This window comes from Serinus canaria, chromosome 2 (assembly GCF_022539315.1).
Source record: "Serinus canaria isolate serCan28SL12 chromosome 2, serCan2020, whole genome shotgun sequence".
Lineage (NCBI taxonomy): Eukaryota > Metazoa > Chordata > Aves > Passeriformes > Fringillidae > Serinus > Serinus canaria.
This window is the reverse complement of record NC_066315.1, coordinates 16,879,304-16,903,473: the sequence shown is the minus strand read 5'-3', so window position 1 is coordinate 16,903,473 and position 24,170 is coordinate 16,879,304. Positions and strand designations below refer to the sequence as shown.

The following is a 24,170-nucleotide window of genomic DNA, read 5'->3' as shown; positions in this document are numbered from 1 at the left end:
CCCGTGGAGCCGCCCGCCCCGTCCCGGGCAGCAGCGCCTGCGGGGCGCGGCCGCAGCAGCTCGGCGGAGCGCACCCCGGGGGCGCCCACGGGAGACGCTCCCACCCACGCGTGCCCGGGGCGCTCCCGCCCCTCCGCCTGCCGCCGCCTGGCGCAGCCGCGCGCACTTACACACCCGCACACTCACACTCACGCACACTCGCTCGGGCCGCCTGGGCTGCAGATCGCCGCTCCTTGTCCGCCCCGCCGGTTCGCCTCCGCCATGGCAAGCCCCGGCTCCGGCTTCTGGCCCTTCGGAGCCGAGGAGGGCTCCGCAGCCGCCGAGACCCCCGGCACAGGTAGGAGGACGCCGAGCGGCCGGGCGGGACCGGTTCGACGGAGCCGCCGTGACATCGCTGCCCGGTCGCCGGAGCCCCCCGACTGATCGGGGGGACGAATCGGGGACCGACGGCGACTCGAGCCCGGGCCAGCGCCGCAGGGCTCAGCGGGACAGGCGGTTCCTGGGGAGCGGGGCCGGGGGTCGGGCTAGACGCCCTCAGCCCACTCCCGCCCCACGGACTCTCCGCTCGATTTTTTCTTACAGCCAGAGCTTGGTGTCAGGTTGCCCAGAAGTTCACGGGAGGGATCGGAAACAAACTCTGCGGTAAGGGCAGGGAGGCCCCGGTAGCCCGTGGCGGGGGCGCGGCTGCGCGCCCACGGAGCGCCGCGGGACCTGCCCCGGGCCGGGGGGGCGGGGGACGGGGGACGAGGGTCGATGCCCCGGTAATGAGGCCGTGTCTCCGTGTCGCTGTGAAGCTCTGCTCTACGGAGATGCCGAGAAGCCCGTTGAAACCGGCGCCAGGGCAGCAGCCCCGGGGGTAGCGGAGCCGAGGCCGACCTGCACCTGCGACAAAAAGCCCTGCGGTTGTCAAAAAGCGGACGTGAATTACGCCTTTCTGCACTCAACAGGTAACGGCCCTCCCGGGTCAGGCTGCTTCTCAAAAACTAACAAGGAAAAAACCGCGGTTCGGTCGGGAAATCGCCCTCGCCCGCGTTGCGGGGAGGTGTGGGGGGTCCGGCGGTGCGCGGCGGAGCTCTGCGCCCTCAGCCCTGGACCCCGCCGGGCATTTCTCAAATCTGCGAAAAATTACGAAAAAAAAAATCCCTTAAAGAAAAACCCAAAGCAGTAAAATCCCGCGTATTGGAGTCCCCAGCTTTTTCTTTCTAAGGAGCACTGAAAGCATCGACCTGCTCATTGAAGACCCTGCGATGTAATTAAGGTTGGAAGGGAGGAGGGAGATAGAGCTCTCTCCTACCCATTTGCTTTAATTCGAGATATTTTTGCACTTCATCTTTTCTGACCTTGGAGGTATCGTCTCCTCCAGTGAATAGATCCCAGCTCCCCGCCGACAGGCACTAGCCAAGGACTCTCCCGTTTGCTCGGCAGCCCGGGACCCCAAATTAGGGGCTTCCACTATAGTCTGGTTTGACTGAGCCATCGCTCTTAAACAGAAGCTCTGTGTACACCAAGACCCGTGCAGCATTGTCTCAGAAAAAGTCATTAAATTATCAACAAGTCACTTGCAAAGGAGAGTCACCAAGAAGGTAATTTATTGCAAGGCAAATGACAGTTTTAAGGGTGCTGCTTGTAGCATTTGTTGCTCAATCTTTATTCCCTGTGAGATTCGTTTTCCCTTTTGTCTTGTTTCCCTGCTCTCACTGTCTTAAAAATTAGTCTGAAATATACTGTGGACAGAATTGGCCAATTTAGATAGAAAATAAATCTTGTTACCTCTCAGGACATTTCTCGAAATACAACCTAGCCAGTTTGGTTATTAAATGAAAACAAAACCTATTTTTATTGACTACAATGTAAAGATTTTGTAAACAGAAATGGGAGAAGGCTTTGTTCAGAATCCATGCATGTGGTCATAAAACGAAGTTAACTTTTAAATTTCTCCATTCCCAGATCTTCTGCCGACATGCAATGGAGAAATAACTACTATGTCTTTCCTACAAGACGTTGTGGACATTTTACTTCAGTATGTGGTGAAAAGTTTTGATAGATCAACAAAAGTTATTGATTTCCATTACCCAAATGAGCTGCTCCAGGAATATAACTGGGAACTGGCAGACCAGCCACAGACCTTGGAAGAAATTTTATTGAATTGCAGGACAACTCTGAAGTATGCAATTAAAACAGGTAATAGCAATGCTCATTTTCTACCCTGTATGGTCTCATCCATTGATTAAAGGTGTCATTTCAATTTAGCTTGAAACGTTAAAGATAGAAGTAGCGACTGTATTTTGTCAGCTCCAAGCAATTTCTAGCAGAGACAGAAATCGTTTTCCAAAATGATAAAGCACTCCAGCAGCTCCATCTCTGTAGCTGTCAGTGCAGCCTCGTACACCCTTTCCGATTTAAAATTAATGCGTCTGTGCGTCGGAGTTGCCGAGTGTGCCACTGAGCAGACTTTGCACCACCTTCACCACTTTCTGCCGTTCCTTTTCATCATTTCACGTGTGATGCGCCGGCGATTGCCTCTTGCTCCCTGCAGAGCGGGGTGCGGCGGGCGCGGAGCTCGGGCAGAGGGGAGTCCATGCAGGGGGCAGCAGGGACCAGCCCATTTAGCGGCCGAAATCACAGCAAAAGGCCTGTAAATTCGAACTCCGAGCCGTGTCTGTCACTTCGCCTGCAAGACATAAAATAAAAAGATAATTTAGAAGAACCTTACACAGAAATATCGAGGATTTAGTTTCAACTTTAGGCTCAAGCAATAAAACCAAAGTCCTATTTGTTTCAACAGCCATTTGTTTTTCTCTGGGGAAAGCAGCGATGGGCTGACTCCTCCCTGCCTGGGATCCCCCGTTAGTCGTGCCCCCCTGTGGGCTCCGTGGAAGGAAGGCAGCATGGGGCTCGCCCAGGCGTGGGGAAGAGCCCGACTCCGCACCGGGGCCACCTTAAACCGCGGCGGAGCAGGCAGAAAGCGGAGCCAGAGCCGCAATTACGGCTGTCATTGGGAAATAATAGGGGGTCGGAGAGCTCTTAGTGGGAATTTGAATTACTGAGAAATTGCTTAAAAATAAATGTGAAGCAGTTTACTGAAAGAGACAAAAGGCTGATTTGTGACTAGGGGTTGAGAGGAAAACAAAAAAAAATCTCAGGTTTTGAGAAGAGAACGGAACAGACTGATCCTGGTAAAGATTGTGAGGGATCTGTGTATTCCTCCTCGTTTAGGGGTGGAAATGACCATCCGCATGTTTTGATGCATGGGTCGGGTGCTGTCAGGATGTTTGTAAAATATTGAATTAAATAGTTAAGTAATTGATGTCCAGAGGAGCAAAGTCGATCAGTCTGGATAGGGCATAGGAAACGTGTTTGCACAGAATGACGAAGAATGTGGGATCTGTGATCATGGGAAATCAAAAAATAGGGTTTCTAGACTGATTTTCATTAATCGTTTTTTGTTGTAGCCTGTTTTCTCGTAACAGTCCTGTTTAATTTTGTGCATCCAAAAAAGATCCTTTGAAACAATGTTGCCATTTCTCTTCCTCTCTATAAATATTGGAGGCTTTCCCATCTTGGCATTTTATAATTTGTTTGAAGGAAAATAATGCTTTTGAAGTCTGAAAATGGGTGCTGGGGGGTTTTGTGAAGTATGGTGGTGTGGCGGGGTTCAGCCCGGGGGGTGCAAAGCCACCTCGCTTGGCTGCTGCTGCTCCTCAGCACCGTGGGGTGACAGCCCCAGCCTTGGAGGGGATTCACGAAATGCGTGGGGTTTACACTTGGAGCCCTCCGGCATGTGCTTCGGAGTAAAACACTGGAATTGCCCTCAGAGGAAGGACAGTATGGTGAGGTTTCTGGCGGCAGCGTCTCCCTCCACTCCTGCCGCAGAAGCCCCTCGGACACGGCCCCTCCTGGGCGGCGTTTGGCTGTAGGGCCCCGGAGGCTGATTGAAAAATAAATTGTATTGCATTAGCCTCGCAGCTGGATACCCAGGTCCAGGGATTCGACGAGGCAGATGGCTGATTTTTCGGCCGAGGGGCAGGTGTGTGCTGCTGCGAGGTGTTGCCTGCATGCCACGGCTCACTGGGGTGCCCGGGGAAGCCACGCTTTCTGCCCCCTTACCAGCAGAGACAGAATTCTTGCTGAGAGGATGTAAAAGACAGTGACTGTGAATTCAGGGAAGGATGGGTGTGAAATTCAGTTACTGTGCTCTGGACAATTGAAAACGAGCGGGGGAATTGTAATACGAACGTTTAAAAATGGCCTGGAAACTCCAGGAGGAGTGCGAGGAGCCGGTTCTGGCCCAGCCGTGCTCCCTGGCAGGCTCCGGTGCTGGCCGTGCACGCAGTGAGGCTGCAGGCACGGCCAGACTCAGTGCTGCCAGCCGTGCCTTTATCCGTGCCTTTATCCGTGCCTTTATCCGTGCCCGGCCCTTCTCGTCGCTTCCCTGTGGGGGCTGTGGAGGCCGGGTGTTCCCGCTGGGCATGCCCGTGCCTCAAGCCGGTGCAGGTGGGAGGGTGCTTGGGAGGGTGTGTGGGGCAGAGGCAACGCCCTTTGTGGGGAAAGCCCGGCCTCGGGTGTTCCTGTGCCTTGGCCCTGGTTCTTGGCCATCATCTCCCGATTTACTCTGGGATATCTGTGAATATATTGTGTATTGCTAAGCAAACCATTAAGTAATAATCTCCTATTTTCACCTCTCAACCAATTCTTCACCCTGTCACAATCTCTAGTACCTCTTTGTTCAGGCACAACTCCAACAAAGGACGTGTATTTCAGGCAGAGGCACCCGGGGAGAGATTTTTGAGCAGCTCTCACGAACTCTTCTTACCTGGCCAGTGGAGCCTGTATTCTCAGCAAAGCCTCAGTTTTCCGTGGCCATCTAGCCGAGGGAAGAGAGCCTGCTCACGCAGGGAGGTGTCACTTGGACGGGCAAACGCCTGCAGCCGGGGCAGCTGGGGCAGTGCATTCCCTGCCCTTCCGTGTTACGGCCGCGCTGCAGAAGGGAAGGGCACGGAGAGGAGCGGGCTGTGTCACAGGTGTGACTGCTGGGGGCTCTCCCAGCAGCAGCAGCTGCTGCTCTCTCTGCCCGGACATCTCTCCCTGCAGCGCTGCTCCCTCCACCTCGCTGGCTCCAGGGCACGGCTGCCCGAGCCCTGCGTGCGCCCCGGTCTCTTCCTAGGGCGCTCCCAAAGCAGGTGGTGTGCTGGGAGGTTTGCTTGGAAAAACAAGCAGTGACAACAGGGCTGTCGCCTTGGGCTGGGTGTGGGGCTGACAGAGAACCGCTGAGACACTGCAGCTGCAGATACAAATTCTGCCATTCCCCAGCCTTTTTGGTGGGGATTTATTTCCAAAACAGGAATTTTTGTAACCTTCTCTTTGAGTCTTTCTGTAGTCCCGATCCACTGAAGGCTTTTAGCTCCAAATTTTCTGTTGCTTTCAGGTGAAATTTGTCATCCAGCTGTGATATGGAATCTAAGCTATAAATATGGAAATCTCCTTCAAAATCCCTCCATCAGGGGAGGTGCAGTTCTCTGCAGGCAGAGCCCCTGGAGCAGGATGGCTGAGGCTGTGTTGGTGGTGACGGGGGGGCGGGGTGGGGGGGTGCACGTGTGTCTTTGGTCCACCAACCGCACTCAAGAGTGTGAAGAGCAGGGAGCAAGATCCAGTTCATTCTGCTGGATCTGAGCGTCATTCCTCGGTGCTCAGGGGCTTTGGCTGCCTGGTTTTGGCAGCACAGACAGGGATAGGTGGAAGTTCCTATCAGTGAGGGGGGAGCTCCGTGCAAAACGCGATCGGGCTGGATGGCAATAGCACAGGGCTGGTCTCAGGCTAAGGGGGCAGGCAAGTGGAATTTGCACATCTGTCCCCTGCCCCATATCCTCGGCTCTGATCTGCCTGCTCAGCTTGATTACTCTGCCTTTGTGTGCTGCAGGGTGGGAGCTGGGGAGCAATTCCCCCGTGCTGCTCTGCCAGCCATGTGTCCATGCCTGATAAGAGGCCACAGGAGACTGAAGATAAGTTTTCTCTCAGTGCTGGGTCTGCATTTCCTCAATCATCTTGCTCTATCTTTTGTTTTCTCTGATTTCAATAACAGTACATCGTCTAAGGGTCAGGACAGGTGTTTTCCAAGCTGAGGCTTCCGTCCTTTGAGTTGGATGGCATTTAAGTAATTGTGGACCATCCATAATTTGTACCAGTAATTATGCCACTTATCAAGGGCTTGTAGAAAGTAACTAGTAAAAATGGAATTTTAATGCTTCCCGTGTTTAATGGCTCCAGGCACGTTTTTAAGGAAAATCTCTCGGAGGATTTTAGAAAAAAACAGGAACCAATTAGATTAACCAAGTAAAGGGGCTATCAACTCACCGAATATAGTCCTGTGCATCATTCTGCTGGGGCAGCAGAGCTTGTTTTTATAGCATTGGATTAAAATCACAGTTGCAAGTAGCCAGGCTATTTGTAATTGCACTCTGACAGTGAAGAAATGACAAGGACCACCACCTTCCCTGCCATCTTCGTACAGTCATCAGCCATTGAGTCATGTGCAAAGCAGTCACCAAAATACTCCATTTTCTCATTTCGCCCTGTCTATTACAATCATTAGCCATTCATCACTGATGTTATATGTCCTGGCAAGCTTTTCAGATGGTGTCTCATGTGTGCCTTTCAAACCTAGTCAGGCAAAACCATATCCAGTGACAACATGTGACACACTAACGGGAGCAAACAGCTATTTTTGTGAGGCAGCAATGTGCTAATTTTCAAGGCATATTGAAAGGATAATAGGGAATGTTGGAATTCATTATTCTGTGTTGAGTATAATTACTGACTTTGGAATGAGAAAGAAGAGAAATTATCCTGCCTTTTTCAAGAAAAGTATTTACTGCCATTTGCTTTGTTTCATACCTTGAAAGCGCTTCCTTCTCTATAGAAATATGGAGGTAAATAAACTGTTCAGCACTGAGTAGTTTCATTCAGAGTCATCAGCCTTTTGATATCATTTTCCATCTTATGCAGGACACCCTAGATATTTTAATCAACTTTCAACTGGGTTGGACATGGTTGGATTGGCGGCAGACTGGCTGACATCAGCAGCAAATACTAATATGTAAGTAGAAGATTTTTTTAAATTTAATATATAGATATTTAATGTAATTTCACAATTATACTCTAAAATACTAGTTCCTGTATCTGAGTGAAAGAATAATTTTATGTTAAAATTGCTGGGGGAAAAATAATCTGTTTTTTAAATGGTTGCAACAGTTATTTATAGAAAGACTTTCAATGTTGTCCTGTAGGCTGTCATTTATAAAATTTCATCATCGTGATAGGATGTTGGTTGTGCTGCCTCTCAAAAGCACACAAAAAATATGTGCAGATTAGCATTTTGCATGCATAAATATGTGAAATGAAAGGGGTACTGAGTGAGCAGTTGCATTCATGTAGAGGGGTTATGTACAATCCATACCTGGAGCAGAAAGCCATTGCTTTCTGTAAGAAAGAGATGTGGAATTTAAAGTGTGGGGATTTTTTTGCTTTGGGATTAGGAAGCCTTTTTGTGCATTTGCTTGGCTTCAGGCACTGTCTGGCCATTATGGATAGGACTGCTGACATGTGCCTCTAGACATGCCCATGGGTTTGTGCAAGGCAAAGGGGCTCTGCCCAGCCTCTCTTGGATAAAGGGCAAAGCCTTGAACCTGGAAGAGGTGGGCAAGATTTTATTTACTGAAGTGGGTGGAAATGGATTGTTAAGTGCTCCCTGCATTTCTCCTTCTAGACATTTGATGTCAAATCAGAAAGAAGACTGTGGAAAGTATTGTGAAACAGAACTCTACCCGGTATAAGATAGAATATATTGTGGCTATAATGTAATATAATATTGGAAAAAGATTGTAGATTAAAGCATTAAATATGGACATTACTACATTTCAGGTTCACCTATGAAATTGCTCCAGTGTTTGTACTTTTGGAATATGTCACACTAAGGAAAATGAGAGAGATGGTTGGCTGGCCAGGGGGCTGTGGCGATGGGATATTTTCACCTGGTACATGACATTTCAAGCTTTCTCTGTTTTTCAGACTGTGGTATATGACATCCCCTGCAGCTAAAGAGTAAATATAATTAAATATGCATGTTTGAGAGGACACTTGCTAGTAAACACCAGTGGCCTCTTTGAGATAAAGTATTGCATGTTTATGAATTTCAGGGATGTGATTATGAGGGTCTGTTTGAGCAAATTGCACTGCATGATGAGCAGCTGTAATGGCACATGGGAAACATAATGAGAAGAGACATTTGCCTTGCAGTTTTGCTTTGCCCCCCCTTTTTATGGATTCCATGAAATAGAAAGACTGTTGTATTAATAACGGAGGGAAGAAACACAACAAAGCTCTCCATCACCGCAGGGGAAATTGGAGCAAACAGGGAAAGACGTAGCATACCTTCCAGCAATTTCAGTGGAGCCAGGAAGGCCCTGCCAGCATTAGAGCATGCTGGTAGCTTTCCATGTGAAGCTGACCTGTTTTTCTCAGTGGGGTACTTGGGTGCTTAGTTAATCTGAGTGCTTAAAGGCTTAGAAACCTGGTTTCTTCGGGGCAAGTCAGCAAGGCAAAAAAGTTAGTGTAGAAAAATCATTGACAAACATTGTTAAGACTTTTTTTCATTTTTTTAATCATTCCACTTTGTCTTTTGATTTATACTCTTTGTCACCTCTTCTCCGACTCTGTAATTTCATTGCTCAAAAATTTTGGCTTGTCTATCCTACGAAATTGCAAAATAATGAAAGAATTTACATTGGGTATAATATCTTGGCTGGTCAAAAGAGAACAGACTGTTAGCTGTTGCAGAAGGAGCCTTTCTGGAAGGGAGGTTAGTTGACCTAATGGAGAGAGAAGGAGTGCACTCTGGAGTAGAGGAAAGGCCTGACTGATTACAGCCTAGGACATTTGGCTCTCCGAGGCCATGGAGGTCAGGCAAGGCTCATCTTCAGCTTCTCACATCTGAATGCATATGTGGGAAATGGTGTGGGAGTTTTATTCTGGCCCTTTCCACAGATCTGGAGAAATAGATAAGAAGAACTGACATTGCTTTTTCATGAGTTCTTAGCTAAAAAGCCTGAGAGCAAAAGCTCTGACAGCTTTTGCTGTGGTGCTTAGAGATCCCCCTGGAAACCTTGGCCTACATCACACCTGACATCTAAGTGTGTCTCGTGATCCCAGGACCAAAGTGAAAGCTTTTGGAAACTGAGTGGTGGTTGGTTACCAACCCTGACCTGACTGGGTACAGCTGCCTTCAGTTCCTCCCCTTCCCACGGGGCTGGTCAGGGACCTGCAGGGTGAGAGGAGAGCAGCCGCAGTGCTGGGTGAAAGGCTCAGGTGGGTGTGCCAGATCTGCCCGGGTCTGGCAAACTCAGGTAGAGATTGTGTGAGTCAGGAAAGGTGTGTGCCTCAGGAGGAGCTGGGGCTGCAGAAGGTGCTGCCTGGCATGGGCCCAGGGCACTGCTGGTGTGCCAGAGCTCACTTCATCGAGCTGAAACCTGTGTGGGGAGGAGCTCTCTGGCAGGTGTGTACCTGTGCTGGCATTTGCAGGGCTGGCCCCTCTCATTCTTTCTTTCTTTCTCTGCAATTTCTGGTTTGTGCAAAGTGCATCTTTATCATTTTCTCTGTTAAGGCAGCAATATTCAGTGTGCAGGTTCTGCTTTTTTAGGCAATAATCAAAATAATTTCTGTGCAGTCTTCTCACTTCATGGCTTCAGCTGAAGACCTTACTGTTGCAAAGAAAAGGTTCTTTCTCTCTGCATTCTCTGGAATGAAATATACAGTATCAATACATGTGAAGCATAAAAGCCTGACTGTTATCTCCAAATTCTGTAGTTGTGTTTTGTTAGCTGCAATTAACTGTGGATGTGAACACAACTACGAAATTAACAGCCGAATGCAAGCTTATGAGTAAACTAAGGTTAAATAACTGAGTAATGAATGCTAATAAGAAACCCTGGTATTGAAGAAACTAAACATTTCAGTCTTGATTCTTTTGACACCGAGCCAATGACTTTGGGCAAGATGGGCCAAATTGCTTCAACTTAGTTCAGTCACCTAAATCATCAATAGCAGCTTTTACATGACATCTGCATTTTTTAGGGACAGGTACCTGAGCATTTCCTCTTAATCTCTCCATTTCTTATTTTGTCATTTTGAAGAAAGGTGTTGAGATACATTCATATCTCTCAAGATAGTTGAAAGGGGAATAAAAACCCCAAACTGTACTGACCTGTATGCCAGCAATGCCATTCTTCTGTGGCATTTTCCCTTGGATTCACAGGAGGGCCAGTGAGGTCAGGGAAAGCCCACAGCAGGGCAGCCTCACTGCAAGAGCAGAGCCAGGATACTGATTAGAAATGAAGGGCACAGTTGTCTGGGCTGTGGAACAGTATATATCTCTAGTGAGAGTAAAACAAATCTTACAAAAGTCAAAACAATGTTAATTTGCCAGCACAGATAACCAACAGTGCTTCCTTCATCTCAAAGGATGGATTTTATCTTATCTCCCTTTGGCTGTCCAAGTATTGGGTGTCTGCCCTGGGCTAGTTACAGCAGCTCCTGTGTATTCGAGGGAGAGTGGGGATTTGTCTGCAGGGCAAGTTTCACTCACCACAAACAGCTGCCACAGGATGAGCTGAACCATCCTCTGGAGGTGCACATCTTGTGCTCTTCATTTTTAGATGGATGAAGGTTGCAATAGTTGAACTCTACCTCACCAGCATTTCAACCTGTTCATTTTAAACTTTTGCTTCATATAAATACATGTGCATTAGCATGGATATGCAATCAATCTGTGTGTGTGTGTATATACACACATATATATAGGATAAACCTGATGGATTTCATGCATACATGTCTGTGTACATACAAATGTAAAAATTCTCAGCATCTGCCTCAAGTACTGCATTATATTCCCATAGTGCTCATGCAGCATTAATGTAAAGCCAAACGCTGCTCCACTGTAGACACAGAGACTCGGTTTGTAAAAAATCTCAAAAAGGAGAAACAGACCACTGCAGAGCTGTAAATTTGGTACCCATCTTGAAGTGGGTTAAATACCCATCTTGAAATAGCTGTTTTAAGTGAATGTATGCCAGTGATTTTAAGGCAAGTGTTAGGGACATTTAATCTTTTCCCCTCGTTCCTGTGAGAGGACAATTAAAGTGAAAAATATTTGTTAGAATGACCCTTTTTCCTTTCTCTTCTCTCTTCCCACTCCACTTATCCAGAAGATAGTGGCTATTGGGTCTCAGTGGGTGGGTTTGCTCAAAGCTGGGGCATGAAACACCACCCTGATTTAGGAGACGAGAGCACAGATTAGGTTGCACTTGGAAATCCCTTGGGAAGTTGCCTTGTGGGGGCATCTGCTTAGGAGATGGAGTAGAGTGGGGATTATGTGTTGATGCACATGGAAAGTTAAGACTGTGGACTGAAGGAGGGATGGTAATTAGAATGAGGGTGAAAGGAAGCACCAGTCATTTTTTGCAGTGGTACTTTTTGCATAAGTGTTTTTTTGTGTGTAGTAGATCCTGTTATTACACAGCCCAGCTGTGAGGAGCATCAGGAAGAAGAATCTGTATTTCTGCCACAAGGCAGAGACATTTATATAGAAAAACTGTAGCAAGACTTGTTTGTTCTGAAATGGTATTACAATGAATAGAAAAAGTAACAGTATATTACTGTGGACTCCAGGTGGTGCCATATCTAACATGTATGCTATGTTGATTGCACGTTTCAAGATGTTCCCAGAAGTTAAAGAAAAAGGAATGGCAGCTATTCCCAGACTGGTTGCCTTCACGTCGGAACATGTATGTGTTTCTGTTTTTTCCTATCTGCTTGTATGACTTTATGATTGAGAAAACAGCTGAACAGGAATTTGTTGACAACTGTCTTCATTTCTGTTATTCTTTCACTGGGAATAAAAACATGGGAAGAAGCTGACTTTTTTATCTATAGAGGGATGATCTTTGCACTTCTCTGTGGCTGAAATCCAGGCAGAGCAGTCTCTACAAACCACTGCTATTTCTTTGCTCTCACTTGTGTCCATATAAATGTTGATGTGAGTGGTAAGGACCACATCAAATGAGGAGAGCTCATCATTGGGCTTCAGCACTTTCTGCCAGGGATGTCATCTGTTCTGGGGCAACAGAAAATCCTTTTGAGTCAAAATCTTTCCATCTGAAACAGCTCCTGCTGTTATTTAATGAGAAGGTGATAACATACATGAAGACAGACGTATGACAATGCTGTGTGTGTGTGCAGCAGACCAGCTGCAGTATTTGTTGGGCAGCTGGGCTTCACTGAGAGTTTCTGCCTGTGAGCAAAAGCTTCAGCACACGGGGGCTCATCACAGGCACCGCTGGGACCTGGCAGTGCCAGGGGTGAGGGGAGGTGGGCACAGGAGAAACGGGAGTAGTCCTGGTGAGAGAGTTCTTTGCTCTTGGTGCAGCACTATGGAAGTCTCAGTTGGGAGGGTTGGTTTTGGCTTTATGACCATTTGGAACTCCTTGCAGCTTAGAGTGGAGAATGTGGGTGCGGGAGGAAAGGAAAGAGGAGGGTTTATCCCCAGGAGGGGCTGTGAGCTGTTTTCAGGCTTCATTGTCCACTTCTAAATTTCTCTCCAGCTGTGTGTGCTCAGCCGGAAAGGACTCACTTGTGGCCAAGGCTCAGCAGGATACTGTCCATGTTAGGTATCAAAGTCCTCCTGCTGCCCGTTTGGACTTACCGTAGAATGTGCTTCCATTCTATGCAGGGGTGAAGAACAAAATACCCTAAAAGTTATCACAAAAGTGCAGGAGGAAGTCTCTCAGAGGATGCCTTTCATAGCAGTAGGACGGGATGAGATGTGATACACAGATGTGGGCTCCACGTTGCAGAATTATTGTCCCCATAGCAGTTAAAGAGGACAGTCTGCAGATGAGTAGCAACTTTCCAAAGCTGGATGTACTACAGATCCATCAGTCACATGGAAGTAACAAGTCTAAGTCATGCAAATGAGGTTCAACATGATTATTTAAAGTAACAAATCCTATTAATCATTAGAGTATTTCAGTGTTTTCATAGCAATGGAGTGTTAAACAATGACCCAAATTGTGCTAGCAGTCTCAAAATAATGAAATGAGCTTTAATAATTGTGTTTTCATGCCAGGGAAGAAGCAGTTCCCTTAGCAAATTAAACATTCAAAAATCAAATATACTAGAGAATTCATAGGATGGCATCTGAAATCCATTACATTTTAAAAGAATCTTAAAATTGCAGTTTTGTCCCTTCCTCAATCAAGCTTTATAAAAAGTATATTCTCATCTTCCAGAGAAGTTAAGAAACTGCACTATGTGAAGACAGGACTTTTTAACCCTTAATTGCCCAGAGGGTATGGGATCATGGGTTAGCCCTCAAAACAGCAGAAGCTGTTACAGAAAATAGAGGCTTATAAGTACGAACCTTCTTAATATAGGAAGTGTCATGCAGGACCTGAACAGACACTTAAGATATGCAAATGTCATTTGTCTCATTTATCACATCATGCTGATGATCTACCTACTTTAAGACTCCTTGGCCAGACTGAGGTTTCCCGCTGACACATTTGGATGCTCTTGAAAGAAAATGGCCATGGAACAAGCAAATTGTAGAATCATAGAACACCCTGAGTTGGTAGGGATCCATCAGGATCATCAAGTCTGGTTCCTGGCGCTGTTCAGGACACCCCAGAAACCACACCATGTGCCTGAAAGCATTGTCTGAAAGTTTCTTGAACTCTGTCAGGCTTGGTGCTGGTGGCCACCTCACTGGAGAGCTATTATAGTGCTCAGCCACTTGCTGGGTAAAGAACTTTTTCTAGATATTAAACTTAAGCCTCCCTTAACTGAGCTTCTTGCCTTCCCTCGTGTCCTGTCACTGACCATGAGAGTGAAGAGATCAGTACTTGCTCCTCTGCCTCCCCCTCTGAGTTTGTTGAAGACCACACTGAGGTCTCCCTTCAGTCTCCCCTCCAGACTGAACAGACTGAGTGACCTCAGCTGCTCCTCATATGGATTCCCCTCCAGACCCTTCACCATCCTTGGAGGCTCTCCTTGGACACTCTCTAGCAGCTTAATGTCTTTTTCGTATTGTGGCACCCAAAACTGCACGTAAGATCCAAGGGGGGGCAGTCCCAAATCAGAGCAGGACAGTCCCCTCCCTTGCCCTGCTGGCCATGCTGTGCCAGATGCTCCCTAGGACAGGGTTGGCCCTCCTGGCCCCAGGGCACTGCTGGCTCAGGTTCAACTTGCCATGGACCAGGACTCCCAGGTCCCTTTCCATGGCACTGCTCTCCAGCCTCTCATTCCCCAGTCTCTATGCACCACCAGGGTTGCCCCATCCCAGGTGCAGAATCTGGCTCTTGCCCTTGTTTATTATGGTTGGTGATTGCCCAGTCCTCTAAATTTTTCGAGGTCTCGCTGCCCTTGAGGGGGACATTTAACTGTCTCCCAGTTAAATGTCATCAGCAAACCTACCTAGTATCCAGGTAAGTCCTGTGTCCAAGTCATTAATGAAGGTGTTAAAGAGCACTGGGGTGAGGACAGAGTCCCGTGGAACCCCAGCAGTGGCAGGTCACCAGTCTGAGGTCACCTCATTCACTGTAACCCTTTGTGCCCATGATCCAGTTGGTCACCCATTATGTAACAGGGTTGTCCAGCTGTGAGCTGGATGCTTTCTCCAGAAGGACACTGTGAGAGACAGTATCAAAAGCTTTGCTGAAGTGCAGAAGGCTCCCATCTGCTGGCTTTCCTAGATCAGTGGGTTACCCTGTTGTAGAAGGAAATCAGGTTTGACAAGCAGGACTTTCCTTCATGAACCTGTGCTGGCTCTGACCAATGACTGCATTGTCCTCCAGGTGTTTTTCAGTACCTCCCAAAATAATCTTTTCTGTGAATTTGCTGGCTATTGAAGTGAAACTAACAGGCTTGTAGTTTCTGGGGTCCTTCTTCTTGCCCTTCTTGGAAGTTGGAATTATGTTCTTCAGCTTCCAGTCAGCTGGGATCTCTCTAGCTTCCCAAGACCACTCAAAGATCAGTGAGAAAGGCTTTGTGATGACCTCAGCCAGCTCTTGGAGAATTCAGGCCCAACAGATTTGCAGGGATCATGCCCCATAGATTTGTAGGGATCTAGCTGGAGCAGCAGATCCATAGTGTCATTTATCCATGCTCTGCATGCATGGTGTGATAGTAAACAAAGCTTAAAGTAATTGTATGTGTTTAGAAACTCATAGATTTTGGTTTTGAAATTTTCAGTCAGATGCAAAGATTTTAATATCAGCAATTCTCAGCGAAGAATTTCATTATCCCAGATGAGACTCTATTTTCATTACTACCAGTCTCAAGCTTCCTCTACTATAAATGAATGAAGTTGCCACGACCACTACTGTAATCAGAATATGGCTCAGTCGGATGCCATTATATGTTCAGTGGGGGAGAAGGGAAGGGAGGAGTAATTCACAGCTTTTAAGTAATTACCTCCCTAATTTAGGAGTGCATCATGTTCCAAAATTAGGAACCTCACTCTCTGCACAACCAGTGAAGAGAAGCACCTCTGGAGAGAAACTCAGAGCATCCAAATTAGGAACCTAAATATTCCTGGATTTAAATGTTCTAAATCACCTTTGGGAGGGCTTCACCTACTTCTGTGCACTGACCATAAAGAGCCTCCTCACATACACAACCTACATTTGGTGCCTAAAATAGGTTATGTGATTGTTCCAACTGTGCACGTTCCCAGCCAGCAAATTTTCCCCAGCCCACAACTGCTGCTGTTTGTTTCTGTTTCACCAGGGATGGTGAAGTACTCTACAACTACTTGGGTAGGTCTTCCTCATGTTTAATTTCATGAGATGCACTTGCACTCAGGATTTCATTCAGTCCTGTATTCATCAGGGCATCATCAGTCTTCTTTCATTTGCACTTTTGCAGAAGCAGTGATGTCCTTCAGGGCAGCTGTTCTGGACTGCACATGATGCAAGAGACCTTGACTCAGGGGAAAAAGTGATGGATGCCAGTTGTAAAAACCTACTTCAGTCTATCATTTCAAACACAATGAAAAATCTAAAGTGAAGGCCTCCTCCTGTGTTCCAGCATATCAGCTTTAGGCTGCTGTAACTCTTCAGAGGAGTCCATCCCTTCTTCAGCATGGAGAAAGCTGCTGAAAGGGATGGCTGCCTTCTCTGAGTATTTGTTGTTCCATTTGGCCCCGAGGCAAAGCCTGTTTAATTTTAACCAATTCCCTGTTGTGATTTTGACCTGCCCAATCAGCACTTAAAGAGTATCCAATAATAGCTGGAAATTGTGTGGAGCAGGGATTACATCTAAGAGGCAAAAGGACATAGTCATGCTGCCCTGAGGAGGAAAAGTGTGCAAAGGGGAAGTTTAGCTGGAGAGAACTAGGTGGGTTCAAGTCACAAAACAGCCTTTGGCCCTTTTCATTGCCAGTAGGAAAATGGCTTAAAGAGGCTTGCAGAATTTCTGTGGACTTGATTATTAGGGACTGCGTGGGCTTAATCCACAGTTCAGAGAATGAAAGAAAGGCTGTTCATAATTGGAAAGACAGAAATTTTTTCATCTTCTCTGTTCTCCAACCTAGCAAGACTGTTCTCATGTAGCTCACAACAGCTTTCTTACTTTCCCACTCATCTAGAAGCCCCCTAAGAAGGAACATCTTGTCAGGTGCTCAGTGAGGGGATAGCAGCACTCTTTCTTATCACAGGTTTAGAAAACAAAGTGCAGAGCTAAGAACTGGCAGGTGATTCAGTCTGATCTGACAGTAAGGGACCGCTTCACCCAGCTAGAGACTACAGAGGGCACAGAGGAGGCTCTCCTTGCCTCTGGCATCTCTCCACCTGCACTGCTCCTGTGCTGAAATAGCTGCTGCTGAACTCTTCACTGGGAGTGCAGCTCGGTGTGTGCTGACTGAAGGGGGGTCTGTTGGCTCTCCAGGTATCAGCATTGTAGACACTTGGAGGAACCTCATCCTCTGGGTGAGCACTGGGAGAGGTGGCTTGTCTGGGGTGCTGGGGAGCACCCTCCCAGCATCCACACTGCATCTCGTTCAGAGGAGGCAGTTAGCAATAAATCACCTCTTCAGCTTCATGCATGCTGCTTTCCCTTTGTGGAAAAACCCCCTTAGTTGCAGGGAGTGTGTCAAACGATTCCAGTATCTGTGGGAGAAGAGTGGCTTTGTGAAGTTTTTATCTGAACAGTTCCAGAAGCCATCTGTGAAGCTTCTTGATGCTGATGCAGAAGGAAATTGAAAAGTGACTTCTGTGTCTGTAGCTTGATAGACCATTTCACACAGGCTGTGGAAGATTTTGGTTTGGTTTCTTGTGGAATGAATGAAAATCTGATCTCTAGTGTACCACTTCCACGATACGTAGTGTTGCCCTCTGTCCCTGCAACTTAGGAGACACTTTGCCAAATTGCCGCCTGCCAGAAGCAGTCCAAGGGGTCTTGTGTCAGGTGCTGCTTCCAGAGGAAGATTTGAGGAGCCTGAAAGTCCTGTTTTCTATTTTGTAGCATAGACTACAAAGCTGTAAATCACACTCTGGGCATACAGAGTAAGGAGGAATTAGATTTGTTTCCACCTAAGGAAGCTTAAAATCAAATTGATGGATTCACGCTTTTTTCCTTTTCATTACTTACTGCATAATAACTAGAAATTTTTTTTATGGTATTGGAAGCTGGGGGAAACTGAAAATTTGGTCTTATTTGAGGAACAGCTTAATTCAGGTAGCATCATTCAAATCAAACTAAAAGCATATTTTAGATCTAGTGCAGTCAGTTCCTAAAGGAGAAAATCATCATTTGGGTCTCATGCTTTGTCTGGTATTGACCAAAATCCCTTGTGGCTTTTACACTGCCACAATATCTTCCTGAACTCAGTGCAGCATTTCTTATCATGTACAATGCTGCAAAACTATCTGCATTAGAAAAAAAAACAAATGAGTCTTTCTGATTAGAAAAGCATCATGAAGTTTTGTGTTTGAAAAATGCCAAAGATGTGCATGCTAGTATGATTAAAACACTAATATCCTCATTTCTCACCTGATACTAACAAGTAACTTTAAAAATTGAATAGCAATAGGTAAATGAAACCATAGCAAATATATCTCTCATTGCAGTGTATTTAAAATTTGGATAGGACACAGTATACTCTTTCTGTAGGTAATTAAGGGAGAAGCTGTAGCTTGAAATTAGATGATAAAGATAGGATTCATGTTGCTTAATGTTAATCACCTGAAGTGTAAACATTTAATCTGAGTTAGTCTATACACTTTTTATGGCAAATAAAAAAGAGCAAGATCTGCAGAAGACAATTCATCTTAAATCTTAAAGCAGGTGCCAAATCCTTAAGAGATCCGTGCCTTCTGGAGGTACCTTTTTCCCCCACCTTTGTGAGAACCCAAACAGCAAGCCTAAACTAGCAACACATTTTTAGATTATTAAGAGAGAAATAGCCCAGCCTGTATATCCAGGGATTGCACAGTGCTTAAAGCCCAAGAGAGGTGAATAGAAAAGTGTGTTCTCCATCTTCACTGGTGGGTAGGTGATAAGGTAAAGCTGGGGGTCCAGATCTCCTGGGCACTGGGCTGCCAGTGACAGACCTCAGGGGAGTTTCAGCTGCAGGATGTCTGTCTTAGCTTGCTCAGCATTTGGGAACTGGTTACTGATAAGCCACCTCCACAAAGCTCATGCCACTCTGGATTTATGTAAGCAAGGAGAAGCAGCAATCTGAAAACACAGCCATGCCCTGTGGGGCTCATGGCATTAGGATGGTTGTTTGTGACAGCTTCAACCATGCCAGATGATGAGCAAGTAATTTAGCAAGCTATAAAAATAGAAGCATCTGTATATTGGATCACTTTGGATAACAATGCTGTACTTTTCAGCATCATAGCATTTTTAATTATTCTTCCATTTTTCAGAGGGCCTATTCATTATTGCACGTGTAATACATTTACACTCTCTCTACCTTACAAAGCTAACCATGTTAAAATGGCTATCTGGGGAACAAACCTAAACCTAACAGCATTTGAAATTTTAGATAAAGGGAAAATTCCCCTGGCTCAGAATCACCTTTTTTTTTTTTTTTCCCTGACTGTCAGTATGCTCTTAGTCACTAATATCTATCCCTTCTCCTTCACCACTGAATTTCACCACATTTCTTTCCACATGGAAATTAGGTTCCTCTCTACTGGGGATGTATTTGCAGTCTTCCAAGCACCCTTTGCAGGGTGTGCAGAGCAGGAGGGAGGAAGGAGGGAGGAAGCCAGGAAGTGACAGCCCATTCCCACCTGTGTGTCCTCCTCTGTCTGCAGGCCCAGGACAGTGGTTAAACTCCAGACCTTCCAGCACACCCAAGCCTGGCTTTTCCTTCAGGACTGGCATCAGGCAGCCTGCACCTGTTCTCCCTTTGATCCCTGGTTCTCCCACCATGAGGCTTCAGATCCGTTTGACTCTTACACAGCTGAGTTGTGGAAGGTGGTGCTCAGGCTCCCTTCTGGTTGTGTCTGAAAAGTCTGTAGCCCTGGTATTTGAAAAGGGGTCACATTTAGTGTCCTTCCTTGTTAGCCCAGTTAAATCATCTGTGAATAGTTCTGTCTGATCAGGTTTATTTCTGCAAACCTTTTCATCTCTTTGACCTTTATAGTTTTCTGTGTTTGCCATTATATTACACAGGCAACCAAACTTTCAGCAACATCACAGGAATATTAAACCAAAGTTTAATACTTACTATTGTGAAAGTTTTCTTTGGTTGTACAGCTATATTTTTTTCTGTTTTGCTTTCATCCTTGGTCTTTCAGAGCCTCTCAAGTACTTGGAGTAATTCCTGTGGTCTTGCCCTAAAACATGAAAACATAACAGCAGTCATATATCTGTGACTGTACACAGATTGAGCCATTTCATCTTCAGAGTTTGTTTAGAAATTGTAATTGCATTTGCCCTTCTGTGCAGACTTCTGTATTTCTTCCCAATTTATCCGTAAACCAGTTTTGGTTCCTGACCACTGAATTCCCTTCAGTCTGTAAAAAGCCTTCAGGCAACTGAGCTATCAGCACTACATTCATTTTTTTTCCCCAGTGCTCTTTTAGCAGTGCCATGAGACTTCTTTGCAAGGCAGCTGTGCTTGGCCGTATTCCAATAGATGCCTTTGAGCACATGGGCTTAATTTCCTTCCTCATAGTAGACCATTTAAATCTGTCTTTTCTTTTTTAAGGTGCTTTGAATAGTTCTGTTTTTTTAGTAGAAAAACAAATTGCAACAGTAAATCTTTTTTTAACCAGTGTGGAGTAAGGAGCAAAATTAATGAATGTAATGTCATCAACTCAAACCCCAGTGAAATATATCTGTGCCTCTTCACTCCTAAGTCCCTACCTGCATTTATATATTTACACCATCCAGTATAGGCGCATCAGGTTGTGTAATACATGAATAAAAAGCAAAAGTATAAGTATATTAATTCTGTCTTCATAGCATACCTGTCATAATACCGTCAATATTTTCGCTCTGTTTTCAATTTTTGCAAAGTTCCAAGACACTTTCCTAAACTGGGAATTTTTTATAAGCCTCCTCCTGCCAATAGCCATTTCATGGTCTCTCCTCCTCCCCACTCTCACGAAGGGAACAGACTTTTGTATCTTTGATGTTTAGAGGTTTTTGGATTGGTCACAATCCAAGCCTTCATCTACAGTGCATTTGTGCTGGGAAAAAGTCCACTGAATTTAGTGAACCTGATGAAACTCCTAGAAATGCATTTGTTCAAAAATTCAGTTTTGTGAAGGAAATAACATGCCATGAAAAATGTCAGTGTGATGGCTGAGCTGTGATGTTCATTGTATAAATACTTCCTAGCACCTTGTGACCCGCAGCTTAGAAAAACTGCAGAGCAGATTCCAAGAACAACATACCAGTGACCAGTGGCTTTAATAGGCTGGGTTAAGTCTGGGTGTCAAACATGTGCAGTCTCTGGAGTGCTGGTGGCTGCAGATGCTGTACACTTCCCATTCTCACAGCAGATATCACAGGACTTTGTACAGAGAGAAGGGGTAGAAGCTTCTTCACCTGATGTCATTCAGCACCCACTCCAAACCAGCCACCCTTACTCAGGATGAATCTTTGCCTGGAGGTGCCTTTCTCCCCCTGAGTGCAGAGGAAGCCTGCTTGATGATGTCAGCTTGGTTAGGCTACCTGCAAGGGACAAACACAAATCCCCTGTGGCTCATCTGAGTGATGAGTATGCATTTCATTTATCATCAGTTCATGTGAGAGTCAGTCCACTGTGTGTATGTTTACTTTTCAGAGGGTGGTTTGCTGTACTAGTGCTCCAAACACTGATTTTCCATCTAGGCAACGTGTTCAGGGGCTGCTCAATGCACATTGTTCATACACTGCAGCCCTGTCCCACAGGGAAAAGCTGTACCAACCCAGTGCATTTAAAAAGTAAATCTAGTGTTAAAAATATTTACCTGAGGAAGTATTTTCAAATTGTCCACGTATCATCAGTGCAACATGACTTAAGAGCAATCTGAACTTCTTAAAAATCTCTGGATATTGAAAAAGTCAGCAGACATCATGAAAACATTAAGAATTTCAGCCAAAATGGTGAGAATACAGGCATATAAAAAAAAAGGAGTTTGTACTGGAAATTTTTAACCATAGCAGTCAAGCCTCTATGAAAACTACTCCCTGAGAAATTTTTAAAACACAGAGGTTTTGTACTTCTGAAGTTGGATGTACATGTTTCAGTTCTTCTACTCTTCTTCCTCTTTCATTAAGTTTGTTTAGAATTCCTGTCATTTTCAAAGTGTTCATTATATATAGACTCCCTTAGCATACAGTGAATCTGTGCCCTCGTGGCCTTTAGGTGGAGTCCACACATTTAACCATTGTGCCAGCCTCTTCCCCTACTGCTCTCCGCTGCTTACAAATTCTCCCTTGACAAAGCCACAGGGGTTACTTCTTTCCTTTGTGATCTGCAAACTAGGTCTTACTTTCTTCTTTAACACTCTGGACACTTAAAAAGCCTTGTTAGGTTTTTGTCTTCTGTATCTTTTTTATTGTGTTACGTCCTTGGCTAATGATACTGCAATATCTAAAGAATTTCTATTTTTTCAATGTTTAATAAACTGTAGTTAAAATTACTTTAGACAGTATTGTTAATAGCTGGGTTTGAGTTAATACAAAATCAGATTCTTGGGGATATAATTTGATATAAAACTGTTGCATTATCATAATCACTGGGATTGAATTTAGGATTATACACCAACACTGGCTCGGGAGTTAAGTCCTATGAGCAACAGAAAATTAGGTCAACATGCACTCCAGTATGTAACTTCCACATTTTATTTTGTACATACAGATTAACTAATAGTCTTGCTATAATAATAATAACAGCCCTATTCTGATTTTAAATTTCAGTAGCTCTGTTTATTATTAGAAGTTATTACTGGCTTTCACTGGCATGACATCACAATTAGGCTTCCTATAGTCATTCCTCTCTTTTTCTCTGGGCAGAAGATGCAGTGTAGCACATGAGTCTGGGCATCACAAACTAAATGAATTCTCTAGGGAAGACTATTTTGTTTCAGTAAATCAAGCTCCTAGCTGAATGTGTGCAAGCAATAGAAGCTGCAGGTTTGCATCAAGGTCCAGCATGAACCACAATTGTGTCTGTAATATTCCAGGAGTAAACCCAGATAGGAGTGATTGCTGTTCCTCCAGCTGATGGTAGTGACCTGCTTTGAAACCTCAGACTACAGTGATCAGTTTCCAAAAGGGCTCTGAATGTAATTACTGCCTTGTGGAACTTGTTGCTGAAGGATTTGCAAGAGGGTAGTGTTTTATATTAAATTAAATAATAAATAATAAAACAAATAAATAATAATAAATGTATTTTTTCAGAGTCACTTTTCTGTGAAGAAAGGAGCTGCGGCCTTGGGTATTGGTACAGATAGTGTGATTTTGATTAGATGTGATGAAAGGTAAGTAAAGATGTCAAATACATCTTTTATTGTGATGCATAACAGGATCATCAGGTGCTCATCTCAGAGAAAGTATGTAGGATGTGGTCAGCAGTTGGTATAATTTGTCATAGCACTGTCATCTTCATCAGCTTTACACTAATTTATCCCACTTCAGGAACTGCTCTGTTAGTAGCTTCTTTATGGGTCCATTTTTGGAGTTCATAAAATATCTTAAAAGTTCCTTTCCTCAGAGATTTCTGATTTTTTTTTTTTGATTTCATTCTGATGTGAAACAGGATATCAGTCTAATATCATTCTTTACATTTTGTGCTAAGAAACCAGGAGGAAGCTTGTTTTGGTCAAATCAGACTCTCATGTTTTGATGCTTTAAAATGAGCTGCAGTGGGCCTTTTGTAGGAATAAAATACTTAGGAGCATTTGCTAGTATAATTCTACTACTTCATGCCCCACCATCTTTCTCAGCTGGATTGCATTCCCCTCAGTGCCCTTGATAGGGACATTTTTGGGACAGGATGTGCAGAGAGGGATCTTGGCAGCATTGTGGGAAGCACGGGCTGAGAAGGATGGTGGTCCCTGGAAACCTACAGCACAGGAGGCAGCTAATGTGCAGCTCACACAGGCTCTGAGAAAGGGTGGTAGGTAACTTACTGCTTAACTCACCCAACTAAAAGGTTTCAATTCTCTGTGAAACCCCATTATGAGAAATAAGTATATTCACAAAATCAACATGTTCTGATGAAAATCTCCTGGTTTAGGGAAAACACTTTATATGGGACAAAAAATCAATAGAACGATTCTTGCTGATTCTATTGAGAGTCTTTCCAACAGAAAATGCTATTTGAGTCCCTCACTGTTACAAGGTATTGAATTAATTAAGTCTCTAACAGAAATGGAAGGCTTTGCTGCTGTCAAAATACTTTGCTCCCACATTAAAAACAGCATCAAGTGAGCAATTTATAGTGCTTATCACAGTGCCTGCATATTGACTTATGGTCCTATTATCTCTTTAGTAACAAAAGACTGAGCACACCTTGAAGAGGATTTAATGACGTCAGAACAACCAACACATAGCAAAATGAATCCCCAGTTGTTTCTATTCACTAGAGATGGACGTGGATCAATGAAGCCATGTCT

General features: G+C 45.0%; 1 protein-coding gene across 1 annotated transcript in view; it reads left to right on the top strand.

Moving 5' to 3' along the window:
• Positions 1 to 183: 183 nt before the first annotated feature.
• GAD2 (glutamate decarboxylase 2) overlaps positions 184 to 24,170 on the top strand; it is a 40,394-nt gene continuing 16,407 nt past the window's right edge. The window contains exons 1-8 of the mRNA XM_050971523.1: positions 184 to 337; positions 583 to 642; positions 795 to 947; positions 1,948 to 2,181; positions 7,003 to 7,093; positions 7,918 to 8,030; positions 11,719 to 11,834; positions 22,954 to 23,033. Of these exons, the coding sequence (XP_050827480.1) occupies positions 262 to 337; positions 583 to 642; positions 795 to 947; positions 1,948 to 2,181; positions 7,003 to 7,093; positions 7,918 to 8,030; positions 11,719 to 11,834; positions 22,954 to 23,033 (923 nt within the window). The 5' untranslated portion in view covers positions 184 to 261. The remainder of the gene's footprint in view (positions 338 to 582; positions 643 to 794; positions 948 to 1,947; positions 2,182 to 7,002; positions 7,094 to 7,917; positions 8,031 to 11,718; positions 11,835 to 22,953; positions 23,034 to 24,170) is intronic.